The sequence below is a fragment of the Serinus canaria genome, chromosome 3 (genome assembly GCF_022539315.1).
Source record: "Serinus canaria isolate serCan28SL12 chromosome 3, serCan2020, whole genome shotgun sequence".
Classification (NCBI taxonomy): domain Eukaryota; kingdom Metazoa; phylum Chordata; class Aves; order Passeriformes; family Fringillidae; genus Serinus; species Serinus canaria.
In genome coordinates this window covers 4,015,590-4,040,437 of record NC_066316.1, presented here as the reverse complement: position 1 = coordinate 4,040,437, position 24,848 = coordinate 4,015,590, and the positions used below count along the sequence as shown (strand labels likewise).

The 24,848-nt window shown below is 44.8% G+C and overlaps 2 protein-coding genes across 5 annotated transcripts in view; one reads left to right on the top strand and one right to left on the bottom strand.

The window, feature by feature from the left end:
• The window catches only part of CFAP36 (cilia and flagella associated protein 36), a 12,476-nt gene extending 9,247 nt beyond the window's left edge, over positions 1 to 3,229 (top strand). For both annotated transcript variants that reach the window (XM_050972122.1, XM_050972121.1), the window contains one exon: positions 498 to 3,229. In XM_050972122.1, coding sequence (XP_050828079.1) covers positions 498 to 584 — 87 coding nt within the window. In that variant the 3' untranslated portion in view covers positions 585 to 3,229. The remainder of the gene's footprint in view (positions 1 to 497) is intronic.
• PPP4R3B (protein phosphatase 4 regulatory subunit 3B) lies at positions 2,248 to 24,848 on the bottom strand. Of its 3 annotated transcripts, none has more exons than XM_018918091.3 (16): positions 21,570 to 22,018; positions 20,172 to 20,227; positions 14,324 to 14,422; positions 13,234 to 13,854; positions 10,237 to 10,314; positions 9,924 to 10,040; positions 9,183 to 9,299; positions 8,716 to 8,847; positions 8,189 to 8,291; positions 7,508 to 7,549; positions 7,091 to 7,249; positions 6,704 to 6,873; positions 5,971 to 6,110; positions 5,313 to 5,497; positions 4,690 to 4,814; positions 2,248 to 3,971 (listed from the first exon to the last, which is right to left on the bottom strand). In XM_018918091.3, the coding sequence occupies exons 1-16, from the start codon at positions 21,709 to 21,711 to the stop codon at positions 3,876 to 3,878; spliced, it is 2,382 nt and encodes a 793-aa protein (XP_018773636.1). In that variant the 5' UTR covers positions 21,712 to 22,018; the 3' UTR covers positions 2,248 to 3,875. The 3 variants fall into 3 exon arrangements, with proteins under 3 accessions (XP_018773636.1, XP_009091966.1, XP_018773637.1); XM_009093718.4 differs by having other exon boundaries at positions 4,690 to 4,892; positions 21,570 to 22,016; XM_018918092.3 differs by lacking the exons at positions 20,172 to 20,227; positions 21,570 to 22,018 and adding an exon at positions 24,671 to 24,848 and having other exon boundaries at positions 4,690 to 4,892.

Here is a 24,848-nt window from a genome sequence, read left to right as displayed (position 1 = left end):
GGGATTTTCTTTTGCAAATGCTTGAAAACTCTCTGAAAAAAGAGGAAAATACCAGAAGACCTTGAACCCCTCTGACATTACAAACCAATGTAATAACTATTCTGTTCCTAACCCAAAAATCACTACTCTTTTTATAGTACTTAAGGATGTAAACTGAAGGATGTAAACATCCAAGTACTTACTTAAGGATGTAAACATCCAAGTACTTAAGGATGTGAACTGAAGTCCAAAGAGTTTTTATTGCCTCAAATACTTTTCAGAGTTGCTGTGCATTTTATTGTGCTCCAAATCCTGGTGACTGGGGAGCCTTCAGGACAATTGCCCAGCAGGAGCTGAAGTTGGGGCTCCCAAAACACAGATCAGGGCAGTGGGAGAGGGCAGGGTGGTGGCAGGAGCCCCATCCACCCCTCTGATGCATGGTGGGGCTGGTGGTTGCTCACTGCAACCACCAGCAGTGAGCAACCACCACAACTCCATTGTTTTCACTCTGTTTTTAGGAGATGTCAGAAGAGAAGCAAAGGCTGCTCCAGAAGAGGAAGATGCTTGCAGAGAAGCTAAAAGAAGAAGTCATTAATAAGCGGTAGTTTTAAGAGGCTCATTGCTGACCCCAAGAACACAAGGATGTTTTAGAATACGTTATCAGTAAGTGAAGGGATTTCCAATCTTGCACTGGGATTTATAGAACTTTCAGACAAGCAGCTCAGTACCTGGTAACTCCCTATTGCACATGCCACTGAAACACACCATGAACACTCCTTTTCCAGAGTGCTGGAAACTCCCTGACTGTCCAAGGCCATGCCATCACTGCAGAGCACAGCCCTGCTCCAGCCCTGAGAGCAGAGGCACCTGGAAAGCTGGGAAGGGAATTCCTGTGGAAACAGCTCCCAGCTCAACATTGGAACTTTTTCATGCCAGCAGTGCAGAAGGTGACTCCTTTCACTAGCCCATTGTAAACCAATGGCTCTTTCTCAGCTGTGCAGTGTAATAAAGTCTGGTTTCACAAGGAAGTGCACCCTCAACCACCTTGTTTGTGAGAAAGCCAATGGACCTTTGGAGTCAAGACATTCACAAAGTAACTCCAGGTTACAGTGCTTTACAGGTTTTTGGGGCAGTTTCCCAGGCCCCAGGTGCCAGTTTGCAATAAATGCAACTTGAAATAAAAGGAGTTGCTTTAGTGCAAAGCTGAGACCGTTCCAGCAATTCACTGCCAGAGTAACAAAAATCTTTTAAAGTCCCTTACTGGTTTGGCTGTCAGAGACTCAAAAAGAAACCAGGAGAGGTCACCCTTGGCCATGACAGGCCACAGCTACTCCCAACGTAAGAGACAAACCCACCCCTTCTAGTTTCACGGAATTTTTATTAAAATAGCATTTAGAACTGGTACACGTTGGCAGATGTTCTGTTCTTTCCCCAAAAGTGGCAGTGGAAGGGAGAATAAACTCCAGGCAGGAGAATAAACCTGGCTGCCCACAAGGGCAGACTGGGAACCAGCACGGAGGGGTGAGAGCCCCAAGGAAAAGCTAGAGAGTGCTGGGTCTCACCTTCTCCTGGGAGTGCAGGCTGGTGTTTAACAGGATATCTACTGCCACTTCACCCAGTCCTTTCCTAGGAACTGTAAAAACTCATGACATTGTTGGTTTTGCTGTGAAGCCAGCTCCTGGTAGTGTCTGAGTGTGTTGTTGAAGCTCCTGCCGTGGTGCAGCAGCGTTGGCCCAGTGAGGAGCAGAGCAAGGACCGATGCTCCTGGGAGTCCTGGGGAGAACTCGGCTTGGGAGGCTCTTGGAGAGAATCAGGAACAGGGGTCCACGCTCCAGGTGATGCCACTTCTGCTCCTCAGGTGAGTGAAGGCACATCCCAGGTACCTGCTGCTTTCAGGGCCTGGGAATCTTCTTTGCTGATGGAGACAAAAGACCCAGTGGGAGGCAAAGCAGCTTGAGAGTGAGCACACGAGGATGGTGCTGCAGCTTCTCTTTAGCAGCAAACACTTCCTTGGCTCTGGAGCTGATGGGTGTTCCCTCAGAGTCCTGTGCGGGGTGGCCTGGAGCTCTCTGGGGACACCACCACTGTCCCCAGGTCCATCAGAGCACCTGTGTCTTGCTCACCTATTCCCTCTGGGATTCCATCCGCTGGTATGGAGTAATTTCTGAAACCTGCATGGATAACTAACCTTAAACAATATCCTACAACAGCCACATTGAAAAGTCTGAGTTCACTTACCATGTGTAACAAACCAAACAAAAGCAATAATTATGGAATTACAGGGTCACATTTTAATTCCTGAATTTTACAGTTCAGCATTAATATCACCACATGTATACAAATGGTGTAAAACAAGTACAGTGGTATCTTTAATACAAAATAAACTTCTGTTTTATGGAAAAAACTATACTTCATATCTACACAGACAGCCCATCTTTTCCAAACAAGAGCTAAAATTAAAACTAACTACAAAAATCTCCAAAACAGAGAAACTGCTTCAGTTTAAACTATTCCAGGAGAAATGGACCCATAACACGTATTACAAGAGTGATCTATGTGGTGGATTGCAGCTGGTTCCATCTTTAACATCTCTGACACAGTCGCTGGGAAATCTCCTCTCACTTCGTCATGATCTCAGATCACACATGGGCAAACTAACATTAAAATATTTACAGTTCATGTGCTGCTCTTGAAAAATAAAACCTGGACTGTTTGCCTCTGTCACCTTGCCATGAACTCCCCTATTCCAGTCACAGTTCACTCACCTATGTGGAATGTGCTTTGTGTTTTAAAAAAGCAGCTTTTGTGCCACCCCAGGTTCAGGTACTGCTTGTGGATTCCGCCTCCAAGCCCTCAAGGTGTTCTCCTGGCAATAATCCCATCTTGGTCCAAACTGACTTGGGTGGTAAAATGCTGCTCAGTCCACCACTATGAAAAACCTGTGAGTGTTTCTTATTCCCACCTCAGCCATGCAGCTCCCAAACAGGGAAACGGCTGCTCCAAGAGGAGGCAGCCCTTGGAACACCGTGGAGCACGTTGGAATTCAGGCTCTTCCCAACCTGAAGCCAAGAGCTGAGGGATGTGCCGGGTGCAGCCCCACCATGACACAAGCAGCTCCTGCAGACCCTTGGGAAGCCACTGCTCCTTGGCATAGATATTTCTGGACGTCTCACTGACAAAACAAGCAAAACCTTCCATTTTGAATCCAGCTTCCATTCTCTCCTCTTGGAAAATACAAATTAAAACTTATTTTAACTGTTTTAAACAACTCAACATGCACTATAACTGCAGCGTCCCTCCCTCCAATCATGAGAAATGCAGTTTAGTTGGTAATAAATGGTCCCAAAATATGGATTGTTCTTATGCAAACAGAGTTAGTTTTTCCTTAAAATTTTCTTAAAAGAGGCATTGCTAAAAGAACACAACTGACAGCACCATTACAAAATTAAGATTACTGGGTTCAAAATTTAAGCTTGAATTTTTTTTTCCTAGTTCTGTTAAACAATGGGGAAACCCTGCAATATTTTTAAAAAAGTGTTACCACCATACCTTTCCCTCCCCCTTTCCCTCCCGACACCTGAGACTTTCCTTGCTGAGAAGCCATCATCCAGGTTCTGAGAATACTAACCCACCTTTTTTTTTTAGTTTTTCTTTTTTTTGACAGCCTGAATGGCAGACTCCTTACTTTCTAGAAAGACATTAAGTTCCATGGAAGATTTGTGTTTACAGAACTAACCCTTTCTAGCGGATACACCGAGTTTCTTTTGCTACTCCTTGTATTATCTTATATACTCATGGGAGAAAGCTTTCTGATTCAGATTCTTTTTAGCTCTTAAAACAGTTGCAGCATTTGAAACCCCATAATATAAGTTCTTATTCCAAAGTTTTGGTTTCTTTTATGAACCCAGACGAGGTCTTTTCCTTGGAGATGTCTCCTCCTCTTCATCATCGTCTTCATCATCAGGATAATCCACTAGCCCAACTAGACTTCCCTGCCAATTAGAAAAGGAAAAAGAAGTTTTATATTGAAGAAGTACCTAGAAAGGTGCAAATTTTGAACAAAACCTCCAGCCACCCCATCCAGGGCACTCCAGCCTTTGGCATTCCAAGTCCCATTTGTCTGGAAAATGGGTTTGAACCCCAAGCTGCAAAATGTAGTGGAGCTTCCTCACTCCTCTGGGTCTGAACTGAGAACTGTTTAAAAATCACCTTGAGCCCAGTGGGACAGACACAAAGTCCAACATGCAGGCTGACATCCCTTTGGCTGCTCAGCCTTAGGGTGGGCAAGCACTCCCTGCTACACTTTTCTGCAGCTGCTCAGGAGCTCGATGGCTGAGGATTCCAATAATGCACGGCTGAGTCAGGCACCACACAGGGTTTGTCTCCTCAAAAACACTGGGCAATTCCCCAGCCACTAACAGAGGCACTAAGAGAGTCCCCAAAAACCCCAATTTCCTTTGTACATCAGGTACACAGAGCAGCAAGTGAGCAGGAACAAAAAGCAGAAACAGTGAAACGATGCAGAGGATGTGGATGAGACTGCACCCACCAGATCCCAGCAGAGTCCAGCCCCACTCAGACCTCCCCGGAGCAGTGAGGGCTCTCCCTGCTTCCCTGAAGGGCTCAGGGTGAATTTATCCCCAGCTGAGCCCCGCTGCCCACAGGCTGTGCTGCTGTTCCCCTGGGACGGCCCCACCCGAGCTCTCCCACCTTGGGGGCCGGCACCGCCGGGCTCAGGGCCGCGTTCTTGGAAGAGGAGCCGTTGGAGCTGGCTGGTGATGTCTGAGCTGCCACGGATTTGCTGTTTGCACCATTCGCGCCGTTGGCTGTGCTGGCTGAGTGGGAAAAAGTGAATTTGAATCCCCCAGCTGAAGTCCTTTTTGGAAGATTCTCTTTGTCTTCACTCTCCTTAGCTGAGGGACAAACATTGTCACACTTAGGTATCAGCTGCACACCAAGGAGTACAATCCACATCACAGTGCAATCGCAGGAGAGAGCCAGCAGGTATTTTGGTCCCAATTCTGCTGCAATTCTCAGTGCCCCAACCAAGGCCATCCTGAGCCCACCAGCAGCAAACTGAGCAGGGCCTGGAAGTGGCTCACCTGGAGCACACAGGCACATTCAAAGTCCTGCTTTTGGATACCATTTAAACTTGTTATTTTAATCCTAAACTGGCTTGCGAAGACACATTTGGATGTCAAGACTCAATTACATGGAATACCCTGTCCTGCTGCTTGAGGTACAGAGCACCAACCACGGGTTAGTTTGGGTGATACTCCACGGATCTGCCATGGAGCACTTCCAGTGCCAACAAGCTCAAACAGAGTAAATACCTTTTTTAGTTTCCATAAATTTCTCATAGCTATCTGGAAAATCATCCTCCTGTTTTGACTTCTCAACTGGAGGTACAACAGCTTCACCTTCTTCCTCTTCATCTTCATTGAACCACATTTCTTCATCCTCCTCCAAGGCTCTGGCATCCCTGCGGAATCTATTGCTACGCAATATGGATGGGACACTGTAAGAGACACACAGGGATCCCAGCTCAGCTGCTGTTCAGGCTCGGCATCACAAATGCCTTCAGAGCTTTGGAGGCAATCAGTGCATTTGAGAAGGCAGTGCAGCTCCACCTCTGCTTCTGCCCTCACCCCAAGACTCACCAACACCCCAGCTGATGATGAGCCTGACTGAATCCCAAAGCAGAGTAACAGAGCAACATTGTACTCTTCTCTTAGAGAGTTCTCTCTCTTCTCTTAGAGACTTTTCTGAACATAACATTTAGTCCACTGGCCAGCATCAGCTCTACTGCACTTGGCCACAAGGAAAGGCAGATGGGGCTTTCCTCTAATCTGAGAAGTTTTCCCCAAGAAAGAAACCCGACCTCAGTCCCAGCCTCCTGCTCCTGCTGCGCTCTGGGAAAGAGAAAAGCAAAGAGCAGCCCTGCAGAGCAGCAGCCCCTGCCAGGCTCAGGGCACAGAAAGTGGGGCCTACCTGTTCAGCTTCTGGCTTTGTCGGTCCTTTTCCTGCTCATATTTTGTCTTCAGTCCCTTGAATGTCTGAACATATTCAATAGATTCAAGTGCATTATAGAAGTTTTCAACTATATGTGCAATAAGGGACTTAATATCTTCCTGCAGAAGAACAAAACAGGATTTCAGCCTCAAATGGGCACAAGCAGTTCAGAAAGCTTTTGAGTTTAGTTTGGAAAGCAACTGATTTCTTGCCCAGAGCAAAAGCATTATTGTACAACATCATACAAATGGGAAGCATGAAATCAGATTTATCCTTAATAAAAGAGATGAGATTGAGAAATAATTATTAGACTCCCCATAGAAACAGACAATGGACCCAGCAGTGTCCCAACAAAGATTTTTTTTTTTATGTAGGAGAGCTGGGCCCTGTCCTCTCCAAAGGCTCCAGGCCTCCCCAGTCCTCAGCAACTACAGCAGGTCATGTTGGACCAGGAACCTTTTGGTCAGTCTCCCTCTATCAAGTCTCTCACCCTAACAGACAAATCCTACAATTCCTAATGTTCTTCTTTCTGGAAAAGACAGCAGCTACCATACCCTACAACTAAAAACCATGCTTCACTTTCACAGGTCACAAAGATTCCCAGCAAAGCCTCCCACACATGAAGGCACTGGCAGCAAGTGGCTCAGGAGCTGCTGCAAGTGCTTGTTTTCCAAGGAGCTGGTGCTCCTGTGAGAGCTGCAGCTGCACTCACCACTCTGATGAACTCGAAGAGCTCGATCACAGCAGAGTTGAGCAGGTTGTAGCGAGTGCCATTGTCCAGCAGGGCGTTGATCACTGGCTCAAAGAGGTTTCCCTTGGTGATGTAACGGTTGTAGAACTCATCTTTCAGCCCGATTATCCTCCTCATAAAGCGAAGAGCACCTGGGGGAAGAAAAATTCAAGGAGTTAATAGCCACATGCCAGGGCTTGTGGAAAGAACTGCAACCCCTCATGTCACCCAGAGGAAGATGGGCCCCCACACCCAGAGCATTACAATTTCACCCACACCCATTGACACAAATCCCAAGTGTAAACTGGACACCTTTCACACAGCCCCACCATGCCTGGAAGAAGGAAATGACAACAGCTCCATACTCACACAAGGCCAGAAATGTGTGTTTGGAATTCATCAATACCAGTACTCTTCTTAGCAAATCTTTGTTCATAATGTAATTCTTGATGTGATATGTGTGGTGCTCCACACAAAAAGTAAGCAGCTCCAAAATTAAGGCAAGTAGTTGTGCTGTTTGGTAATTATCTGCAAGAAAAATGAACAATTTCAACTTTCAGTTGCAAGGTTGACTAGGGAAAAAAAAACCCACTAAGTTAAAAACAGATGAAAATGTTCTTTCATCTTCCAGTCATCTCAAGTGAATCAAAGTTCCTGGATCTATTTCAGTAAAAAGTATTAAAAGAAATAAAATATGGGCGTGCCTAACATTTTTTTTTTTTTTACTAGAGTACCATACACAGCACACACAACAAGTTTAAAAACTCAAAGTCAATTCAGACTTACCAGGACAAATTGTATTACTCTTAGTGGATCCAACTACTGCATCTGATAAAGAGAAAACAAAAAACAAAAATCAGAAAAAGGTTTTCAAAGCACTGTCAGGATTTAAAAGATGGGGATAAACAATCAATTCTACCAAGTGCTCAGATTTTTCATCAGATCAAACGTTTGTGAGCTACAGGGACACAATCACACAGCAAGAATGCAGCCAGGTGAGATTTCTGTATTTAATTTACCTTAGAAAGTTTTAAATCCATCTAGGTGAAAATGTATAATCTAAACCTTAGGAATATGATATAGAATAAAAGCACCAATCCTAAATAGTTCAAATAACGCATCAAAATGAGAGCATTTTCATTTACAGACACTGCATTTTAATTACAGACACTCTCTGCTTTACAGGAAGTATTTTTTAAATGCAATTAACAATTGTATATTAGCATGATTAACATCAAGGAAGTGCATCTTGCACAAAGCACAGCACAAAGCTGCAGCAGCACCCAGAGCTGCAGGGAAGAGCTGAGAACTGCTGCCCACAGAACCTCTGTCCCTGGGGGAGCAGCACTTTTCCACAAGCACGTTCCCAGCTGACATCTCAGGCTGATCCCTGGGACCAGCACTGTCAGTCACTGCCAAACACTACAGGCCTGAAAGGAAGAAAAAGAAAATGGAAATATTCAGTACCTTTTTCACATTTATCCTCCGATGTATTGGCCAGAAGTGGAGCAGTGAGAACGTGCATACAATGATTGTAGAAGAAATTGAGAAATTCACTCTTTTCTGTTTTCTAAAACAAAAATAACTTTATTAAACACTGGGATTTGTACACAGGCTTTTAAATAAGAAAGAACAGTAACACAGGAGACAGCCCATACAGAATTCTACTGGCTCCTTCAGGTCTGCCTGTATATTTGTTGGGCCAGCAGGACTGGCTTTGCTCAAGGAAGATCAGTTTTTGCATTTTTGGGGCAACTAACCAAGTTCACCATCACCAAAAAAATCCCCACCACGCAAACATCTACTGAAAAAACATCAACAAATCAAAAAGCTTGACAAAACTTTTGTTAATAAACACCTGCATGATGCCCCAAAATGGAAACGTTAAGCTCATTTTTGTCTTGTTTAAATTCAGTATCAGAGCAAACATGGAGAATGTCAGTTTTTCAGCTCTGCTGAGACAGAGCAGTATCTGTAGCCCCACGTCTCCTTACATTGGCTGTGGCTAGCATGTTCTCTGGGTCAATCAGGGTTCTCAGCAGCCCCATTAACTGAACAGCTCCCCCGAGCTCCGGATCCGTGTCGCAGATCATCTGCTCAATGACCACATTGATGAGGAGGATGTCCTGCAGAAAAACCCCAAACAAACACATGACCAAACAGTCAGACACACTTTCAAGAGTGGAAAGTAATTCCCACAGTCTCTGTAATTTTTTGAAGACAATTTTACATGAAACTGAAGAATTGAGAGTTGCATTTGGATACAGCAATTCTGGCAAGCACAACCCTCCACAACTACAACTCTTGTCAGTCAGATTTCCAAAACTGTAAACTCCAACATGCTCAGAAATGTTTGTATATTAAGCCTACTTTTTCCTGTACTTCTAGAGGTTTGTTTTGCTGTTTTGTTTGTTTCCTCCTTGCCCAAAGACTCAACAAACTGCAAAGCACTGTGACTTACATCATCACTCTGCTGGGCCTCTTGCATCACAAATTCTCGGACCATGGATGGGCTGAATTCTACTAGATAAGAAAATATATCTGTAGCAGCAGATCTAACTTGCAGATCATCCATTCCCTAATAGAGAGAGAAATTGATTAGCAAGAACAAATTAGGCCAGTATTTATTATCAAGTAAAGCTGAAAGTAATAGGCAGTTTTATGTTTTGGGAACATCTCATTACCAGGGTTTCTATGAGAAGCACAATAATAGGGTTAAAGAAAAACAATAAACCAGCAAAATGAATTGCAATGTTCAGGCAGCAACAGCTGCTTCAACCACAGGAGTGAAAGAAATTCTGTTTTCCCACTGCTGATTAGGACAGATTAATCTGCTAACGACAGGATTATGGGATCTTTTGGGAGGAACCTGCCAACAGTTCAAGATTATCTAAAAATACTTCTCGGGCCCTGGGCCAGCAACAACCACAACAACAATCCAGCTGCACAAAGAGCCTCTGCCAGTTTTTACACCCCCTTGTTCCAAGGACTGTGCTGACCACAGGCTCACACAGGGTGAGAACACCCAGAGCAGCCAGGTCAGGCACTTCAGAGCTGGGGGCAGCCTCTGCATTGGGAACACTCCAATCAACTCACACTCCCAGCACAGCAAAACTGACACAGAGGGGGCTCAGCAGAGCCAAAACTGCCCCATGGCTGTAGCTCTTCTACTTGGTTAAAATCAACTTGAGGTTTCACTCACCATTACAATTTCAAGAGCTGGAAGAATTCCCAACTTTGCCAAGGTTTTGAAAAATGCATCTCTGTTCTGAGGTTGCAACGTCTGAGAAAAGGCGCAGAATTCCTTGAAGAAGTTCACCTGTCACACGGGGAAAAGGAATTCGAGCATTTGGGTCAGAAAACTCTCTGAAAGTTTAAACAGATACATTTTGGGGCAGAGTTTGTGTGCTGGCTGATTGTACAGAAATCCCTCAGTGACTGCAGAAGAGTTTCACTGTTTCTCCTTCATCCCCCTGACCGAGAGCCTGGAGGCAGCACAGAGGGCTGGCACTTACCAGCTCACAGCGCTTGTCATCGTCTGTAGCTTCGTCTGTCAACTGTGCAAAAACTTCTGATAAAAACTTCTCGTCTTCCTGTGTGACACACAAAAGGAACACACCTTACACAGCGCCTCTGGAAAACAACTTCCATCCCTACAGGAGCCAACCCTGCAGAAAGTCCAGCTCTGCATCCCATTTATCCCAAAGAAGACAAAAGCCAGAGCACACATCCAGTGGGGTCTCTCCCAGGGCACTGCTTTAGCACTCCCTCTGAGCAGGAGAAGCAGCTCCAGGAGAGCACAGCCAGGTGAGGATGAGCTCAGGATGGTCCCTAAAACTGCATCCACAAAGTGCCAGCCAAGGGACAGCTTTGCAGCCATGTCCCCAGTACCTTACTCACAATAAAACAACCTCTCCCACTTGCACGTGCTCTGCTTTGCCAAGCTGGGAAACTTTATGGACTATTACTGGATTTTCACGTTCACATCCTCTGTTACCAAGAGATATTTACAGGAACACCTCACTTCTTGCAAAGCATTTCAGTTACCCCATAAGATCAAGAGGTACCCAAACCCCAAAATCAGCATGTCTCAAAGCTTTGGGCACTTTCTGCCCTTGGATTATTATGCACTCTTTCACATTGAAAATAGTGTTGGAGTTCTCTCAAATTCAAATTGTTTCTATTACCTTTTTTAGACAATATAAATCTGACAGCAAGCAGTAACATGCTACAGCTTTACAAAATTTTGCATCACTGTACCAATTCAACTCAATAACCTTGTGCATTGAACAAAAATGAACAGCAGCATTCCAACACACATGAACTTTACATTGCATAACACAGTGTGCTTAGCTCTCTATTTTGCTGTGTGCTGTCACTAAAATCTGTCTGCTTTATTAGAGTAACAATACAGAATTTTTACAGTTACAGCAATGCTCACCAAAGACTGGCAAACCTTTTCCTGACAGTTTTAAGATGTGGGGATAGAAGTGCTTTACAAACGATACCTGGCATCAACATCACAGGGAGTGCAACATACACAGATTTAGTAGTTTATTTTAAGCTTTGCTGGATTAAACAGCTTAATTAAGCCTGTTACAAAAAAAAAAAAAAAAACAACACACAAAAAAAAAAAAAAAAAAAAACCAACAAAAAAACAACAAACCCAAACCACACTTCAATCAACAGCAGATAGAGCAGAAAATCCCTACTACAGAACACCTGAGCACAGACAGAAACATCTCCTGCTTGTCTAGGGCTGCTGCTCAGCCCATCCTGTGTCCTGAAGCAGGGGATGGATGGAGGTTCTTTTCCCATGTGCCTGTGGCTGCCCCTCCAGCAGCAGCACTGGGCTCTAGTGCTCCGTGGCACGTAGAAAGGAGCTTTGCTGCCGTGGCAAACACAATCTGCTGCTCCTCTGAATTGCCTTCTCCCAGGGAGCTTTGCCAGTGTATTTAGGGTAACAGGATGGCCCATGTGTTCCCCAAACCCAAAGGAGCTTTGGAGTTCTTGTGCCCAACAAGCTGATTTACACCACAGGCCTGTGAAAGAGTCCTGGACCTGAGGTTCCCATGACCTCAAGTGGGAATTTTCCTCAAGAGTGCTGTAACATCTTTTCCATGTGTGCTTTCTTCTCAACCTGTAATTCTCAAGGATCAACATTATCTGAAAATCAGCACACATCTCATTTACAGGTTATAGAATAAGAGGCAAACCTGTGTGCACACACTCCCTCTATGATGGCAAACACAGCAAGGAACTGTCAGGCAATTTCAGAACCTTCTGCAAGGAGTACTCGAGGTAACAGCAAATCTGAGTTCTCTGTTACTGTCCAATTATTTATTCAGTAGTGTAAAGCCCCAAGGGAAAAAAAAAAAGAACTCTATAGACTTAAAAATCTCTAAATGCAAACAGGATTGTGGCCTCAGGAGCATAATACTGAATTTATTTTTCGTTTTTGAAAATATATGCAAAAGAATTTAAAGGAAAATCTTTATTTAACACAAAGCTCATAATTTTGCAAGAGGGATTTTTTTTCTTTCTGCTATTGAGCCACAAAGAAGATAGAAAGAAGCCAAATAGCATACTCATGCAATTCTCTGCAATTACTCAGCTTTATTTTCCAGTCCTCTATCAAACTCTTTACCACATTTCACCCATATCTGAACTCATTAGCATATTCCATATGGATATGTTATGTCTTCAGTGCCCCTTTCTTTCCAGCATTTTTAACCCCTTCCTCTTTTCCTCAACTCTTGGTGTTTCACAGAGGCTCTCCACACTCACCCCAAGAGTATGGGGCGAGTATGTGATGTATCCTACACAAATGGACCATTTTTGGACACAGATAAACAGAATAAAGCCACTTGGCTAGCCAGGAGTTTGCACAACACAGCACCAACTGAAAACCCCAAAAAGCCATGAATTCACACAGCTCTCCACTAAGGCTCCTCCCAGGGCCTCAACCACCTTGGAGCCTCTTCTGACTCCAAAGTGTGCAGGACAGTTTTTCATAAAGTAACAGCTAGGTTATTTATTAATTAACACTTCTGGATATCAGTATGAAAAAAACCCCAGCAACTAGTGACTTAATCTTTAAGACAATGGGAACATTTGAAATTAGTACCATGATGTAACAGTAGTGTAACAGGAATGGTTCTGAACATGCTCTTTTGAATCACAGATCCAGAATTTGTCACCAAACCAGCACAATGTCCCTAATACAGAATACAAGTTGCCTGTTCTCTAAAAACCTACAAAAACTTGACCAAAAATTGTATGTTGCTTGGGAATCAAGGAGAAAAATCTTCAGCATTACAACCCATTAACAAATATTACAATACTCACCTGAAATGTCCCTCTTCAAAATACAAAATCAGAGGTATCAGAGAGCAGGGCAAGCATTCAAAACATTGTGCAAATGAGGTGTGTGATTAACTGCAATCCATTTTGAAACTATAGCTACAGGCATCTACAAACAATCCATCTAGAGCATATGAAGGACCACTTACCTGCAACATACTGACAATCTCAACTTTGTTGAAGAAAATAAAGGAAGTGAGGGTAGAAAGAAAATTCTCTTCAAAAACAGATGGTGTCGGCAAGATGATGTCCTGAATATACTGTACCCTGTAAGTCTGGTGGATTTTTTGCCTGAGTTCAGAGTCTGTAATAGGAATAACCTCCTTAAATTTTGCTGTTTTGGTCAAGAACTCCCTGTGCCGTTTTGGCTGAGCCAAAGAAGGATCATACTCCAGGCATCCGACCACATCCATAATACACTCGTCAGAGAACATCACCTCAAACAGAGTTGCTTTGTTGAGGAACAAAATCCCTCTAATAATTTCATACAAATGATGCAAGCCTTCGGTGTTCTCTAAATTCTCACAGACTTGGAAAAGCTGTAACAGTTTTTTAATGTAGCCTTCGTTCTCCAAGGCCAGGGCCAGCTTTTCCCTACGGATGGGTGAGGAAAGGACAGAGGTAACTAGGTCAGCAATCTCTTCAAGTTTGTTGAGTTCACAAGTAGGAAGGTCAATCAGAGGACTGGTTTCAGGCATCTCCTCTATGTGTTCCTCTTCTGACTCAATAAGGTCCTGCGTGACTTCCACTGAAGGATCCTTACCCTGAACCTAAGGGAAGAGTGCACATAGTTACTGTCTGATCCCAAAATGTACAAAAATGAACAGGTCAGTAACCAAAATAACAACACATCCCAACTGCCCAGTGTGTCCCAAGGCAGCTGCAATGGGATCTGAGCTCTCTGGTTCTTACTGCACTCCTCCAAGCTGCTTCCTGAGGTCAGCTGGGAGAAGGACAATTAAAGCATGGAACTCCGGCAGTCCCTTTCTAATAAACACAACCACACCAACTGCCCCAGAACACCGACCACCTGAGTCTCACCATTACAGTGATTTTTCAAAGGCCTGACATTCAATCATGAGAACAACTGGTGCCCTAAGCAGAGGCAATTCAAGACCTTGCACAGAAAAGAACAAATATTTGCTTACTTTACAAGCAGGTTTAAAAAGGATGCACAAACACATCAAGTCACAGAAGACACTAGAACATGTGGAATAGGCATGTTTCAATTTACTGTACCTGGCAGATTTTTTCCCAAATTTCATCACAGCCAGCTTTTTCTTGAAAACTCAGTGCTAAATCATAGTTCTCTGCTTCTGACCAAACAATCAGGGTGTCCTGTTTGAGATAAAACCAAGAAAGTAATTGTTTCTGAAACAGGTCTGCACTACATATTAGCCTCTCTATTCCTTTAAAGCCAATATCTACAGAATAAATAATTTTAACTAAAATTACACTTGCCCAAAAAACCCCATAAACCACTAAAATATTATATCACCTGTTCTGCCAGACATCAACTTTCTTTCTTGTTATTTTATGACCATGCCTTACACAAAACATATTTAAGGTACTATTTTTCATATCCAAGCCACTTTTGATAGCATTTTTCTGCAAGACACATTTCTTGAGCCAATAGTCTTGAAATGGGAATGCATACACTAGATTAAGAAAACCTACAATATAACAGGTTAAGTATTTTCATATCTAGTAAGATACAAACAAATCCCCTAAGATTTCAGTTTTCCCCTCAGAAAGTACTTAAGACAGCCCTAGCTAAGTGAGATATAATGCCTAGCTAATGTTAAAATATTCCTTTCTGAATTAAAAGCCATACAGCCTGAATAATACTAAACTCCCAAGTTCCTATTAAAGTTACAACCATCTTGCCAGTTATTTTCATTTGAGCCAGGTTTTTCTTCTCTGTTACTACTGTCTCCATCAATTCAATTTGTGCACTTGCACAGCAGACCTGGAAGTTTCAATGGAATTTCTGAACAGGCTAAAATGGTTTTTGAAGAGGCTTTATTAGACACTTGCTGCTGTCCTGTATGGAATCCAGGCCTGCACTTCAACATTCAAATACAGAGTGGTTGTGGTTTAACCCCACTGCCAAGGAAGTACCACACAGCTGCTCACTCACTTCCTCCCACCACTGGGATGGGAAGGAGAAACAGGACAAGGTGAAAGTTCTGTTCTTGAGGTAAGAACTGTTTCAAAAATGAAATAAAGTAAAATATAATAAGCAATTATAATAGTCATAGCAAAAAAAGGAAGGGGAAGAAAGGAATAAACCCTGACAGACAAGTGAGGCTCTGCACCATCTGAGCCGTGATTGGCCCCTCCTGGCCAACTCCCCAGTTTATCCCTGCCCCTGATACCCCTGGTATGGAACATCCCTCTGGCCAGGTCCCTCCCAGCTCCCTGGGCAGCTCCTCACTGCCAGAGCATGGGGAACTCATCAGTCCTTGACTGAAGGTGAGCCCTGCTCAGCAACAACTACAACATCCCTGTGCTCTCAGTGTCATTCTCATCCTAAATCCAACCACAGCACTGCACCAGCTACTGGGATGAAAATTAACTCTGTCCCAGACAAAAGCAGGAGAACAACTCCCTATCCTACAGCAAACTCATCTTCATATAAAAATATCCAAACTTAGCAGCTCTCTGCTAACTCTCCAGAATATTTGATGAGCTCCAGCAAAACTGTTTAACATTCCAAGTTTGACTTCCTGAACTGTTACCACATATTTTTGAATACTGAAGTGTTTTTTAAACACTAGCAAGCTCTTGCTTAATGGTCAGTAGTAATTTAATTCCCACATTTACAACATTCAATATTCACAACTCCTCAGGGCTGGTTAGGTCTTTAGACCACTTTTAATGAACACAAAATATTAAGAGTGGTCTCTTTAAGCTCAGCAAGGAAACCCAAAGAAACACCTGATGATATTTCTTAGGAAGCTTCAGGAACAGTAAGTTTTAAACAGGCCTTTGTAACTGCAGTTATCTGGGCTTACACAGGTCAGGGAGCACGCCTCTACTTCCAGGTGTGAGGGGACTGACATCTGGGAAGGACTGCTGGCATGGGACAGCAGGTTCCCTCGTCCATCAGCAGTTATTGGGAAAACACACCTCTGTCTCAACAAACACAACTGCCCAGCTGCCACAACTACCACTGGAACATGAATGAACATCAGCAGCACTGACACAGCATTAATTCCTCAGTTAATTTCTACAGTAATCCTAATTCCTCAATATCCATGGGGAGTTGTATATCTTGGGGGTTTTGGCTTTGCCCTTTTTTTTTTCTTTGAAAATAAAGTTAAGAATAACATCACTGTTGACAAATGACTACCAATAGATCCATTTCCTTCTCCCAAAATAATCACAGGCCACACTCAAAACAATGGAATTTGCACAGACAATTTTTTTCATTTCTTACTAATTTTTACACATTTCTTTAGAGAAACAAAGCTTCCCCATTGTGGAATAAACAGAATTCAATGAGTGAACTGAGTTCACTATGGTTTCAGCACTGTTGTGAGTTGTTTATTTATATTACAGTGTTCTATATTACACTTGCACTTTTCTCCTACAGAGAAATATTAATAGGGAGCCTCTCTGCTGTCAGGCTCCACTCACAAGTGATCCAAGTTCTTAGAGCTGACATGGTTTTCACTCACAGTCCCCCTTTGTCTTCAACTCAAGATCTCTGGATCTCTGTATTTACTTTGTGCCATTTCAGAGTCAACAACTCAATTTGGCTTCAAGGGAAAAATAACTGTCAACTGCATGCATTGAAAAGCTTCATCAGCTCCCTGATCTGGTTCTCGTTCAGAGATTAATAAAAAAATAATTCTTAAGTACAATTTGATGGCTGCTACAGAATTCCAAATCTGAAATGTTTACCTTGAAACATTCTGTGCAAGTACTGATGCCCTGCCACTCAAAATCAATGCACTCCAGGTAAACTGAGCCTCAGAGGTGCTTCACTGAACAAAGAAGAGCACAGGCATTCAGCAGCCCTATTCATAGCCCAGGATGATTCAAGTAAGAGAATTAATGCAGTAACTTAAAATGACTCCAGGCACCCAGGGACTGCAGTCAAAAATTTGTGAAAATTCTCGAGTTACTGAATGGTACTTGTTACAATCTGTACTGCCCACACATAGCAGAAGTTATATAAGCTTTTCCAAAAATATTTCAGAAAGACTGAAAGATGGTTTCAACAGAAAATAATTGTCCAAAACCAATATAAGACGTACTCATCTGGCACACACTTCCTGCATGACCTCAGACAACCCAGGAAGAGCAGACAGACACCTTCCAGGCCAGGCTCTACACTCCCACCTGCTTGGAGGCCATGCTGCTCCATCCACGAGCAACAGCAACGTTCCTTAATTCACTCAAGCACCAATAAAGACAAAAAGATTAATTCTGAACAGAAACTGAAACTCAGAGCAGTTCAAACCCTTCTCCAGGGCTGGTGCTGGTGTGCACAGTGTCTGCTACTCCACCCCCCGTGCTCCTGCACTGCACCACGTCCCCATGCCAGCAGCAGTGTGCTGCACAGAGAAGCAGATGGGGAACACGTGGGGATAAAAACGAATCCAGCAGGAAGACATGTTTCAGCTGACTCAGTCCTACATCTAACCTCCCGCTGGATGAAACAGGAGTGAAGAAGCCCTCTGGCAAAACTGCTGGGACTGGCTTTAATAGCACCTCTGCAAATGTGTTAAATCCTGGCCACCAGGAGCTCCTGTTCTGCCTCTAACAAAGCTTTCTGTTGTTACACGAGTGATGGCAACTCTGGGCAAAAGACAGGATTTGCACAGGATCTTCATCTCCGAGCTGCAAACAGAGCATGCCCAAAGCCAAGGTAACACCAGAAGGCAGCACTCCCAGTAAGGATTTCTGCAGCAGCTCCATGTCTTTCAGCCATGGACTCGCTCTTCTGCAGTTGTGCCAGGGAACAGTAACCTCGAGCAGAGGCTGAAACATCAAATGGGTGTGGTGCCAACCTTTAAAACTACTCCTGCCAGAGCCTCCAGAACATCTGACCCTGCCCTCTGGCTAACATGGGGTGTCCAGCAGAGGTGTGTAACTCTCTAAGCCTATGCCCCAAAATCCAGGGGGACCTAAAGCTCTTCACGCTCTCATGTCCTTTGCATTCATTCAATAGAGATAATTTACACTGTATGTTGAACAGCTTGGCATCCAAGTCAAATTTCCCTTGAGAAAAGGAAAGTTGTGAGGACAGTGTGCCCAACACCTGGACAGAATGAATTCCCCAGGAACCACAAACGCGACTGGAGCAGGGCTGTAACAGGCCTGTCCTGTTTGGGGTTAGTCAATAGCTACAGCACGACTTGGCACTAGCAGTGCAATACTGGAAGTCACAGACTGATGCACAGCACCTAAAAATCAGTGCTGGTTTCTTTTTTTCACAGGACGCTGTTATGCAAACCACAATTAAGCGTTAAGTACCCTCGAAGTGCAGTCAAGTCATTTACATGACAGATGTGTAGGCAGGGCATGTTTCTTCTCCATCCAGCTGCACCACCCTGCAGCTTTCCCCAAATCCAAGACCATCAACTCGAGGACAATGCTCTGGGTCAACTAAAAGCTGCACGAGGTTGTACAAACCTTAAGGAGCAGTGAAGAAAAAGCTTTCTGCCACATGGACACAAAAGCATTAGTATCAGAAATAAAAGCCAGCCAAAATAAACCTCAGCATGAGTGTTTCTAAACTATGATCTACCTTTTCCACAAGAAAAATGGTAACAAAAGCTACTTAAGTCACTTGAAAATTTGCTACCACTTAAGTAAAAAAGTCCTACAATTAATCAGTTGTAGTTTCAGGAAACAGGGTGTGAAAGGAAGCATTCTAAAACTTTACAGCAACAAAATCAGCATTTGTATTTCACTGTGTATAGGTTTCCTCTAGTAAACAGGAAGCAGTTCAAGACTCTTGGCTTCTGGAGCTCTGCAGAGCTCCTTCCTCAGCATGGCCCCCCCAAGGAAAGCCTCCAGCCACCAACCCCTAACAAGTGAAAAGCAGAAACCACAGCAAACAGCCCCCTGGAAAGGCTGGCCCAAAACTCCACCTCACTCCTAACCTAAAACGAGCCAACCAATGTCCACAAGATAACAAAGTCTCTCTCTCAAATTCTCACACTGTAACTTGTCACTATAACAAAATCCTCAAAGATGTGTCCCTCTGTGACTTAGGAAGAACAGAATTACTGTTTTCTACGGTGCTGAAACACTTCTGGATACCATAACGATAAAGAACAAGTATCAGCCACTGAAGGAACAGAGACTCTACTACAGAACAAAGGAACTGAGAGAAAAAACTCGAGAAAACCCATGAGAACAATGCAGGCAGAGACATCAAAAATGCATGCAGAAAAAGGGAAAACAATAAAAGCAGAAGAGATTCAGTAAGCTGATTTTTTTCAGTGCCTGAAACAAAAATAATCCATTAACACAGCTCCCAACAGCTTTACTTCTTTGTCTTGCAGGAGGTTTACCCCTAGGAAAGGTAACTCTCACCGTGGCTTGTGGCCTTACCTAGGACAACAGGAGCTTTCAGCTTTCTTAAAATAAAAACTAAACAGCAACGACAAAGAAAGGAGTCCCACAAAGACAAATTCCTTCCTGTTATTTCCAGAAAAAGAACTCAATAAATTAATAAATACACTTCAACAGAGCTGGTCAATGTTTTGCCTCCCTAATTTTGCAATTATTTCAGATGGCCTGGCATGGGAGACAAAAGGTACACATATGTGTTACCAACTATCCTTCCTGTAACGATTTCAATATTTCTCCAAATTGCATATATTATCTTCAAAGCCTGAAGTCCAAAATGTATTTTTCTAGAAGACCCACATATTAATTTCTAGAATGGGAAGCATTCAGCACCCACAGGCTTCTAAGCAATTTTTTCACCTCTATAAAAAACACAATCAAAAATTGCATGTCCTCCTGCCTTTCCTTTTTTCCTGAAAAATGCAATTACTCCGAGCACACAACAATTCCTCAGCACCAGCAACCAGAGAAAGTAAAGCCTAGCAATAATACTTGCCTGCTGTTTTTGATATGCAGTATTTGGATTTATCTTCGACTCTAACAGTAGTGAACCTGAAAAAGGTATGAAGAGAGATTTACTGAGTCCAACAAAACAAACATCTCCACACATCTCACACCACTGCCCATGTGCCAGCCAACAGACTCTCAGCTTAATCCAAATCTCACAGAAAATCCACAAGAACCGCCTCCTTTAAATATAATTTCCTAAAATAAGCCAGGTAAGACAAAATTCAACAGGAATATCCCTATTAAAATACATTTTTCTCTTTTAATTTAGTCCAAAATCCACTGTAGCACTCATTTCTCCTGAAATCTGGTGCAAGAACCGGCTTTTTTAGAGGTCTTTTAGGCCAACTATAGAAATTCCAGCAGGTAACGTGCTGCTCAGCATAAAAATGTTTTTGTCCAGAGAAGCCACATGGGTCACTTGCTTTTATTCCCTTCAGCTGCCCTTCCGAAGTGAAGCATCCAGCTACTATAAACGCAGGGACTTTATCTTGTGTATGCAAGTAGTGTATGTCTCCTGGCAACAGCTCCGGAGCAATTTATACCAGTCTTAGGTGGTTTATTTAGCACATTAGCACCTGTCGGCTGACAAAGTGGGGAGCACGTACCTCCCCCCTCTAAAAAAGACCCTTTAAGGTGACTTTAAAGTGCAATAAGACACAAGGGATGCCACCCGACTGGAACACAAGCAGGGAATTCCTGAGGAGAAAAAGAGCAACAAACAAACAAGTTTTTTTCACAGCAGTAAGAAAGGGAGGAAAAGACCACCTCAAAAGAAAAGGATATTGCTCTGAAAGAGAACAAAATGTCCTCACATGTCACGGCTTCCCCGGTCTGTTCAGGCCGGGGAGCTGCAGCTGGCTGGGGTAACAGCATGGAGCTGAGTGAGGGGAAGTTTAGGATGGATATCAGGGAAAGGTTCTGCCCCCAGAGGGTGGTCGGGCACTGCCCAGGCTCCCTAGGAAATGGTCCCGAGGCTGCCCGAGCTGCAGGAGTGCCTGGACAACGCTCTCAGGGGTACGGTGGGATTGCTGGGAGCTCTGTGCAGGGCCAGGAGATGGACTTTGATGACCCGGAGGGGTCCCTTCCAGCTCAGCATATTCCATAATTCTATGAACTGGGAGGGGAAAAGTCTAAGACCACGGGAGCAAACGCTGCTGTGGCTCGCATGGTAAGAAGGAAACTTCACACGATCCCCAAGATAAGGGAAGGCACGAAGAGTGGAAATAATAACAATAACACCAACAATCCTCTGGGGTGTCCCAAGGGAAGGCACCATCAGCCGAGCCCGGCGATGGTGAGGGGCAGCCCCTGCGGTCGGGGCCCGGAGCCGGGCGTGGGGCGAGGGGAAGCGGCCTGGGCAGCCCCGGCCACGCTCTCATCTCACCGTCCGACTCGGCGCGCACCAGCAGCGACATCCCCTTCAGCCGCTCCACGTAGCTGGAGGAGACATGCCCGGTGCCCCTGTCGTCCCATTGCCGATCCTCGTTGAGCGTGTAGACCTTCACCCGCCGGCGGGTGTCCGACATGGTGCAGCCCCGGGCCCGCTCCGCCTCCGCGGGGGCGATGGAGCGAGGGCGGCGGGGAGCAAGCGGGGCCGCCGGGCCGCTCAGGGGCACCGCGGGGCCTTTAGCGCGCCGCTTCCCATGGCGAGTCAGCGCCGCCGCGCCCCGGCCCGGGCCTCGCTGGCGCCGCTCCGCCTCAGCAGCTACTACAGCGCCGCCGCCATCTTGTAACCCGGCTCGGGCCGCCTTTCTCTTCCTCCCCGCCCGGGCACGGGCTCCCCTCGCAGGGGCTACGGCGGCCGCCCGCTGCCGCCGCGCCGCCGACGGGACGGCGGCCACAGGGGCGGGGCCGCGGGGCGGGGCCCGCGCGCGCTCCCTCACGGCGCCGAGGCGGGAACGGGGAGGGGGGAACAAAATGGCGGCTGCCCGCACCCACAGCGGGCTGTGGGCGCATCACTGCCTTTGAAGGCCCGAGGCGTCTAAAGGGGGAATTGGCTCACATGTTGCCCCGAAAAAACTTAATTTTATGTTTTTCCTTTTCTTTTTTAAGTCCGTCTACAAGCTGGTGCCACCGCTGACGAAACACACGCCTCCCCCCCTCACGCCATAGAAAGAGCCACCCACCGCCGTCACACAAAATAACGAGCGAGCTCCACGCTCCGGCCAGGGTAAATTTAAACCGCACACGCAACTGAAACAGTTTCAATTTTTAAGAAGAAAAGGTGTCCCCTGCTTCTCAAAACGGCGGAAAGGTTAGTGAGCCGCATATTCTTACAGCAGCAGCCATACTGTAACACGCCGTCCGTGCCGGCTTTGTGCATCTCCACAGAAGGCTCGAAAGCTAAACTGAAGGTGAAGCTTCAAAAAGGAGAGAAACGTGCTTAATTAGCCCTTACAGCGTACAGTTTAAGACAGACCACTTGCCAAGCATCGTGGAGTCTGTATATCTTAAGTTTTCAATGCTAAATACCGTCTACACGTTTCCTCTGTACTACAAACAAAAAAATAATTACATCTCCCTGCTTGAGTGGGAATAGGGAAAAAGCACCCAAAAGTGTTCAGGGAGTAAAGGTGTGTGCAACAGCGGGAAACTGGGGACGAGAAGCTTTGCTGTGTCTCCAAACCCAATTTTTGAGGCTCTGAAGGGGAAGGAAGGAGGGAGGACAGGTTCTCCTGAGGCCAGGGTGTGCCCCATTCCCAGACAAAGCCAGACTTTCCTGGCTCTTGCCTCACGGTGAAAGCAGTTACACCGGTATGGCTCCTGTTCACAGGACTGGCATTTCTCTGCTCTCAAGTTCAAATGTGGTTCCAGAGGAAGGGAAAGAAAGTGTTTCCAACAAACTCTGCCACTCAAAGTAACTATGTGCAACTTTTCCAAACATTCTCTGGGCAGATTTAGAAAACTTAACACCCAAGTAACATTCAAGTCTCAGCTTTTGCTCTGATATTCATTGTAGCCGGCCTCTAAGATTCAGTCACCAAGAAAACACAAGATACACCTCTGAGAATTATCCTATGCACTTCTATTTAGGTGTATAGGAGCACACCTTGGGACATGTGCATCATTATGGACAAGTGAGTCAGTAACTATAAAAAGACCGTGTTAAGTGATTTCAAAACCCCAGACTGAGAATCACATGAACCAGTTTACAGTCAGGTTCCAAACAAGCCTTCCCTGCTGGGTTTTAGTGGCCTTTCCTCACAAGGTATTACAAACTGAGCATACTTCTACCTTAGAGAAAGCTCAATAAACAGCAAACACACAGAGAGGAACACAAACCCCAATGGCCACAGAGTATTTCTGCCTCAGGACATCTGCTGCTCATGAACTCTCTCTTCCCTCTGCACAACTTCTGTGCGTGCTTTTTGGCTCTTCTAATCAAATGCACAAAAATAAAAGCATGACTTGTACTCATGATTAAATGCAGCACTTCTCAGGATATATAAAACAGCAAGAAACCACAGCAGAGTATTTTGGAGCAAATTCTTGTGGTGAATAGCTACAGAAAGGAGATATGTGAATTAGAATTGGCATGAAAAACTATTTCTTGTGCTTCAGCTGTGAAAAAAAATCTGTGATCTCTCCAGGCATGAACTCAATGACCTCTGTGGAAAAATATCACTCCAGAACACAGTGGGATTGCAGTCATTCAGATGTGGGGCTTCTCTTTGCCCAGAACAGCATCCAGAGGGTTGTAAAGCCCAGCACGACCCTGCCATCAGTACCCACAACCAGCAAGGCAATTCTGGGGGCTTTGCCTGGACAAAACACACAATACTTGCCCCAACAATTACATACTGGATTTAAACCAGGCTAAGACCAGGAAAGCATTTGAGTTTCTGCTCTTTAAGACACACAGAAAGCAAAGCAACATTTTCCACGGTGGTGTTGCACCTGCCAGCAGCTCATCCTTCCCCATTACCACCATCAAGTTATCAGTGTTGAGACTTCTCTGCTCTTCATCAAAGCAAAGGATTTCATTAGGGTAGGCAGCAGACAGAGCAACTCACAAGTGTCACTACATGAGCAGCAGAGAGCTCCTTTTTTTTTCTTTTCCCAAGCAAGACAGGCAACTCATTCCTAAATCACTTAAAATTTCTTTTGTGTGAAATTAAGAGACTGTATCATTCCCTCTGGCAGGTAACCCCAGAAGCACAATTAGGCCAGCTCTTATACTTTTATGATAGCACTTGTAATATTTATTGCTGGCATTTAAGGATACCCCAGCTCCTGACTCTTTGCACTTGCACGAAAACTTCAGACTTGTCAAATAAAGGCATTTCTGGCCCTCCTGAGCTGCTGCAATGCTGCACCTGCCCAGCTTCAAGGAGAAGACCCAGCCAGTCTCCAAGGCAATTTCTTTCAATGGCTCTATTTAAGACAGGTCATTACAGAAAGTAATTATGCTGAGCAGTAAGAAAGAAGAAATAATGTTTCAAACACGAAAGGACTGAGCTTGTTCTCTCGACTCTTTGCACCCACCTGGTTTCTGATCATGGCTGATCCCACCTGAGAGCCGAGCTCCTCCTGCCACGGCCCCACACCGGCTGGAGCCCAGGATGTCCTTCCCTTCAGGAAGGGTCAGAGCAGCAACACTCACTCAACTCTTGGCTCCCATGGAGCTTCTCAGGTAAGAGAGCTGCTTTCTGCTCCTCCCAGC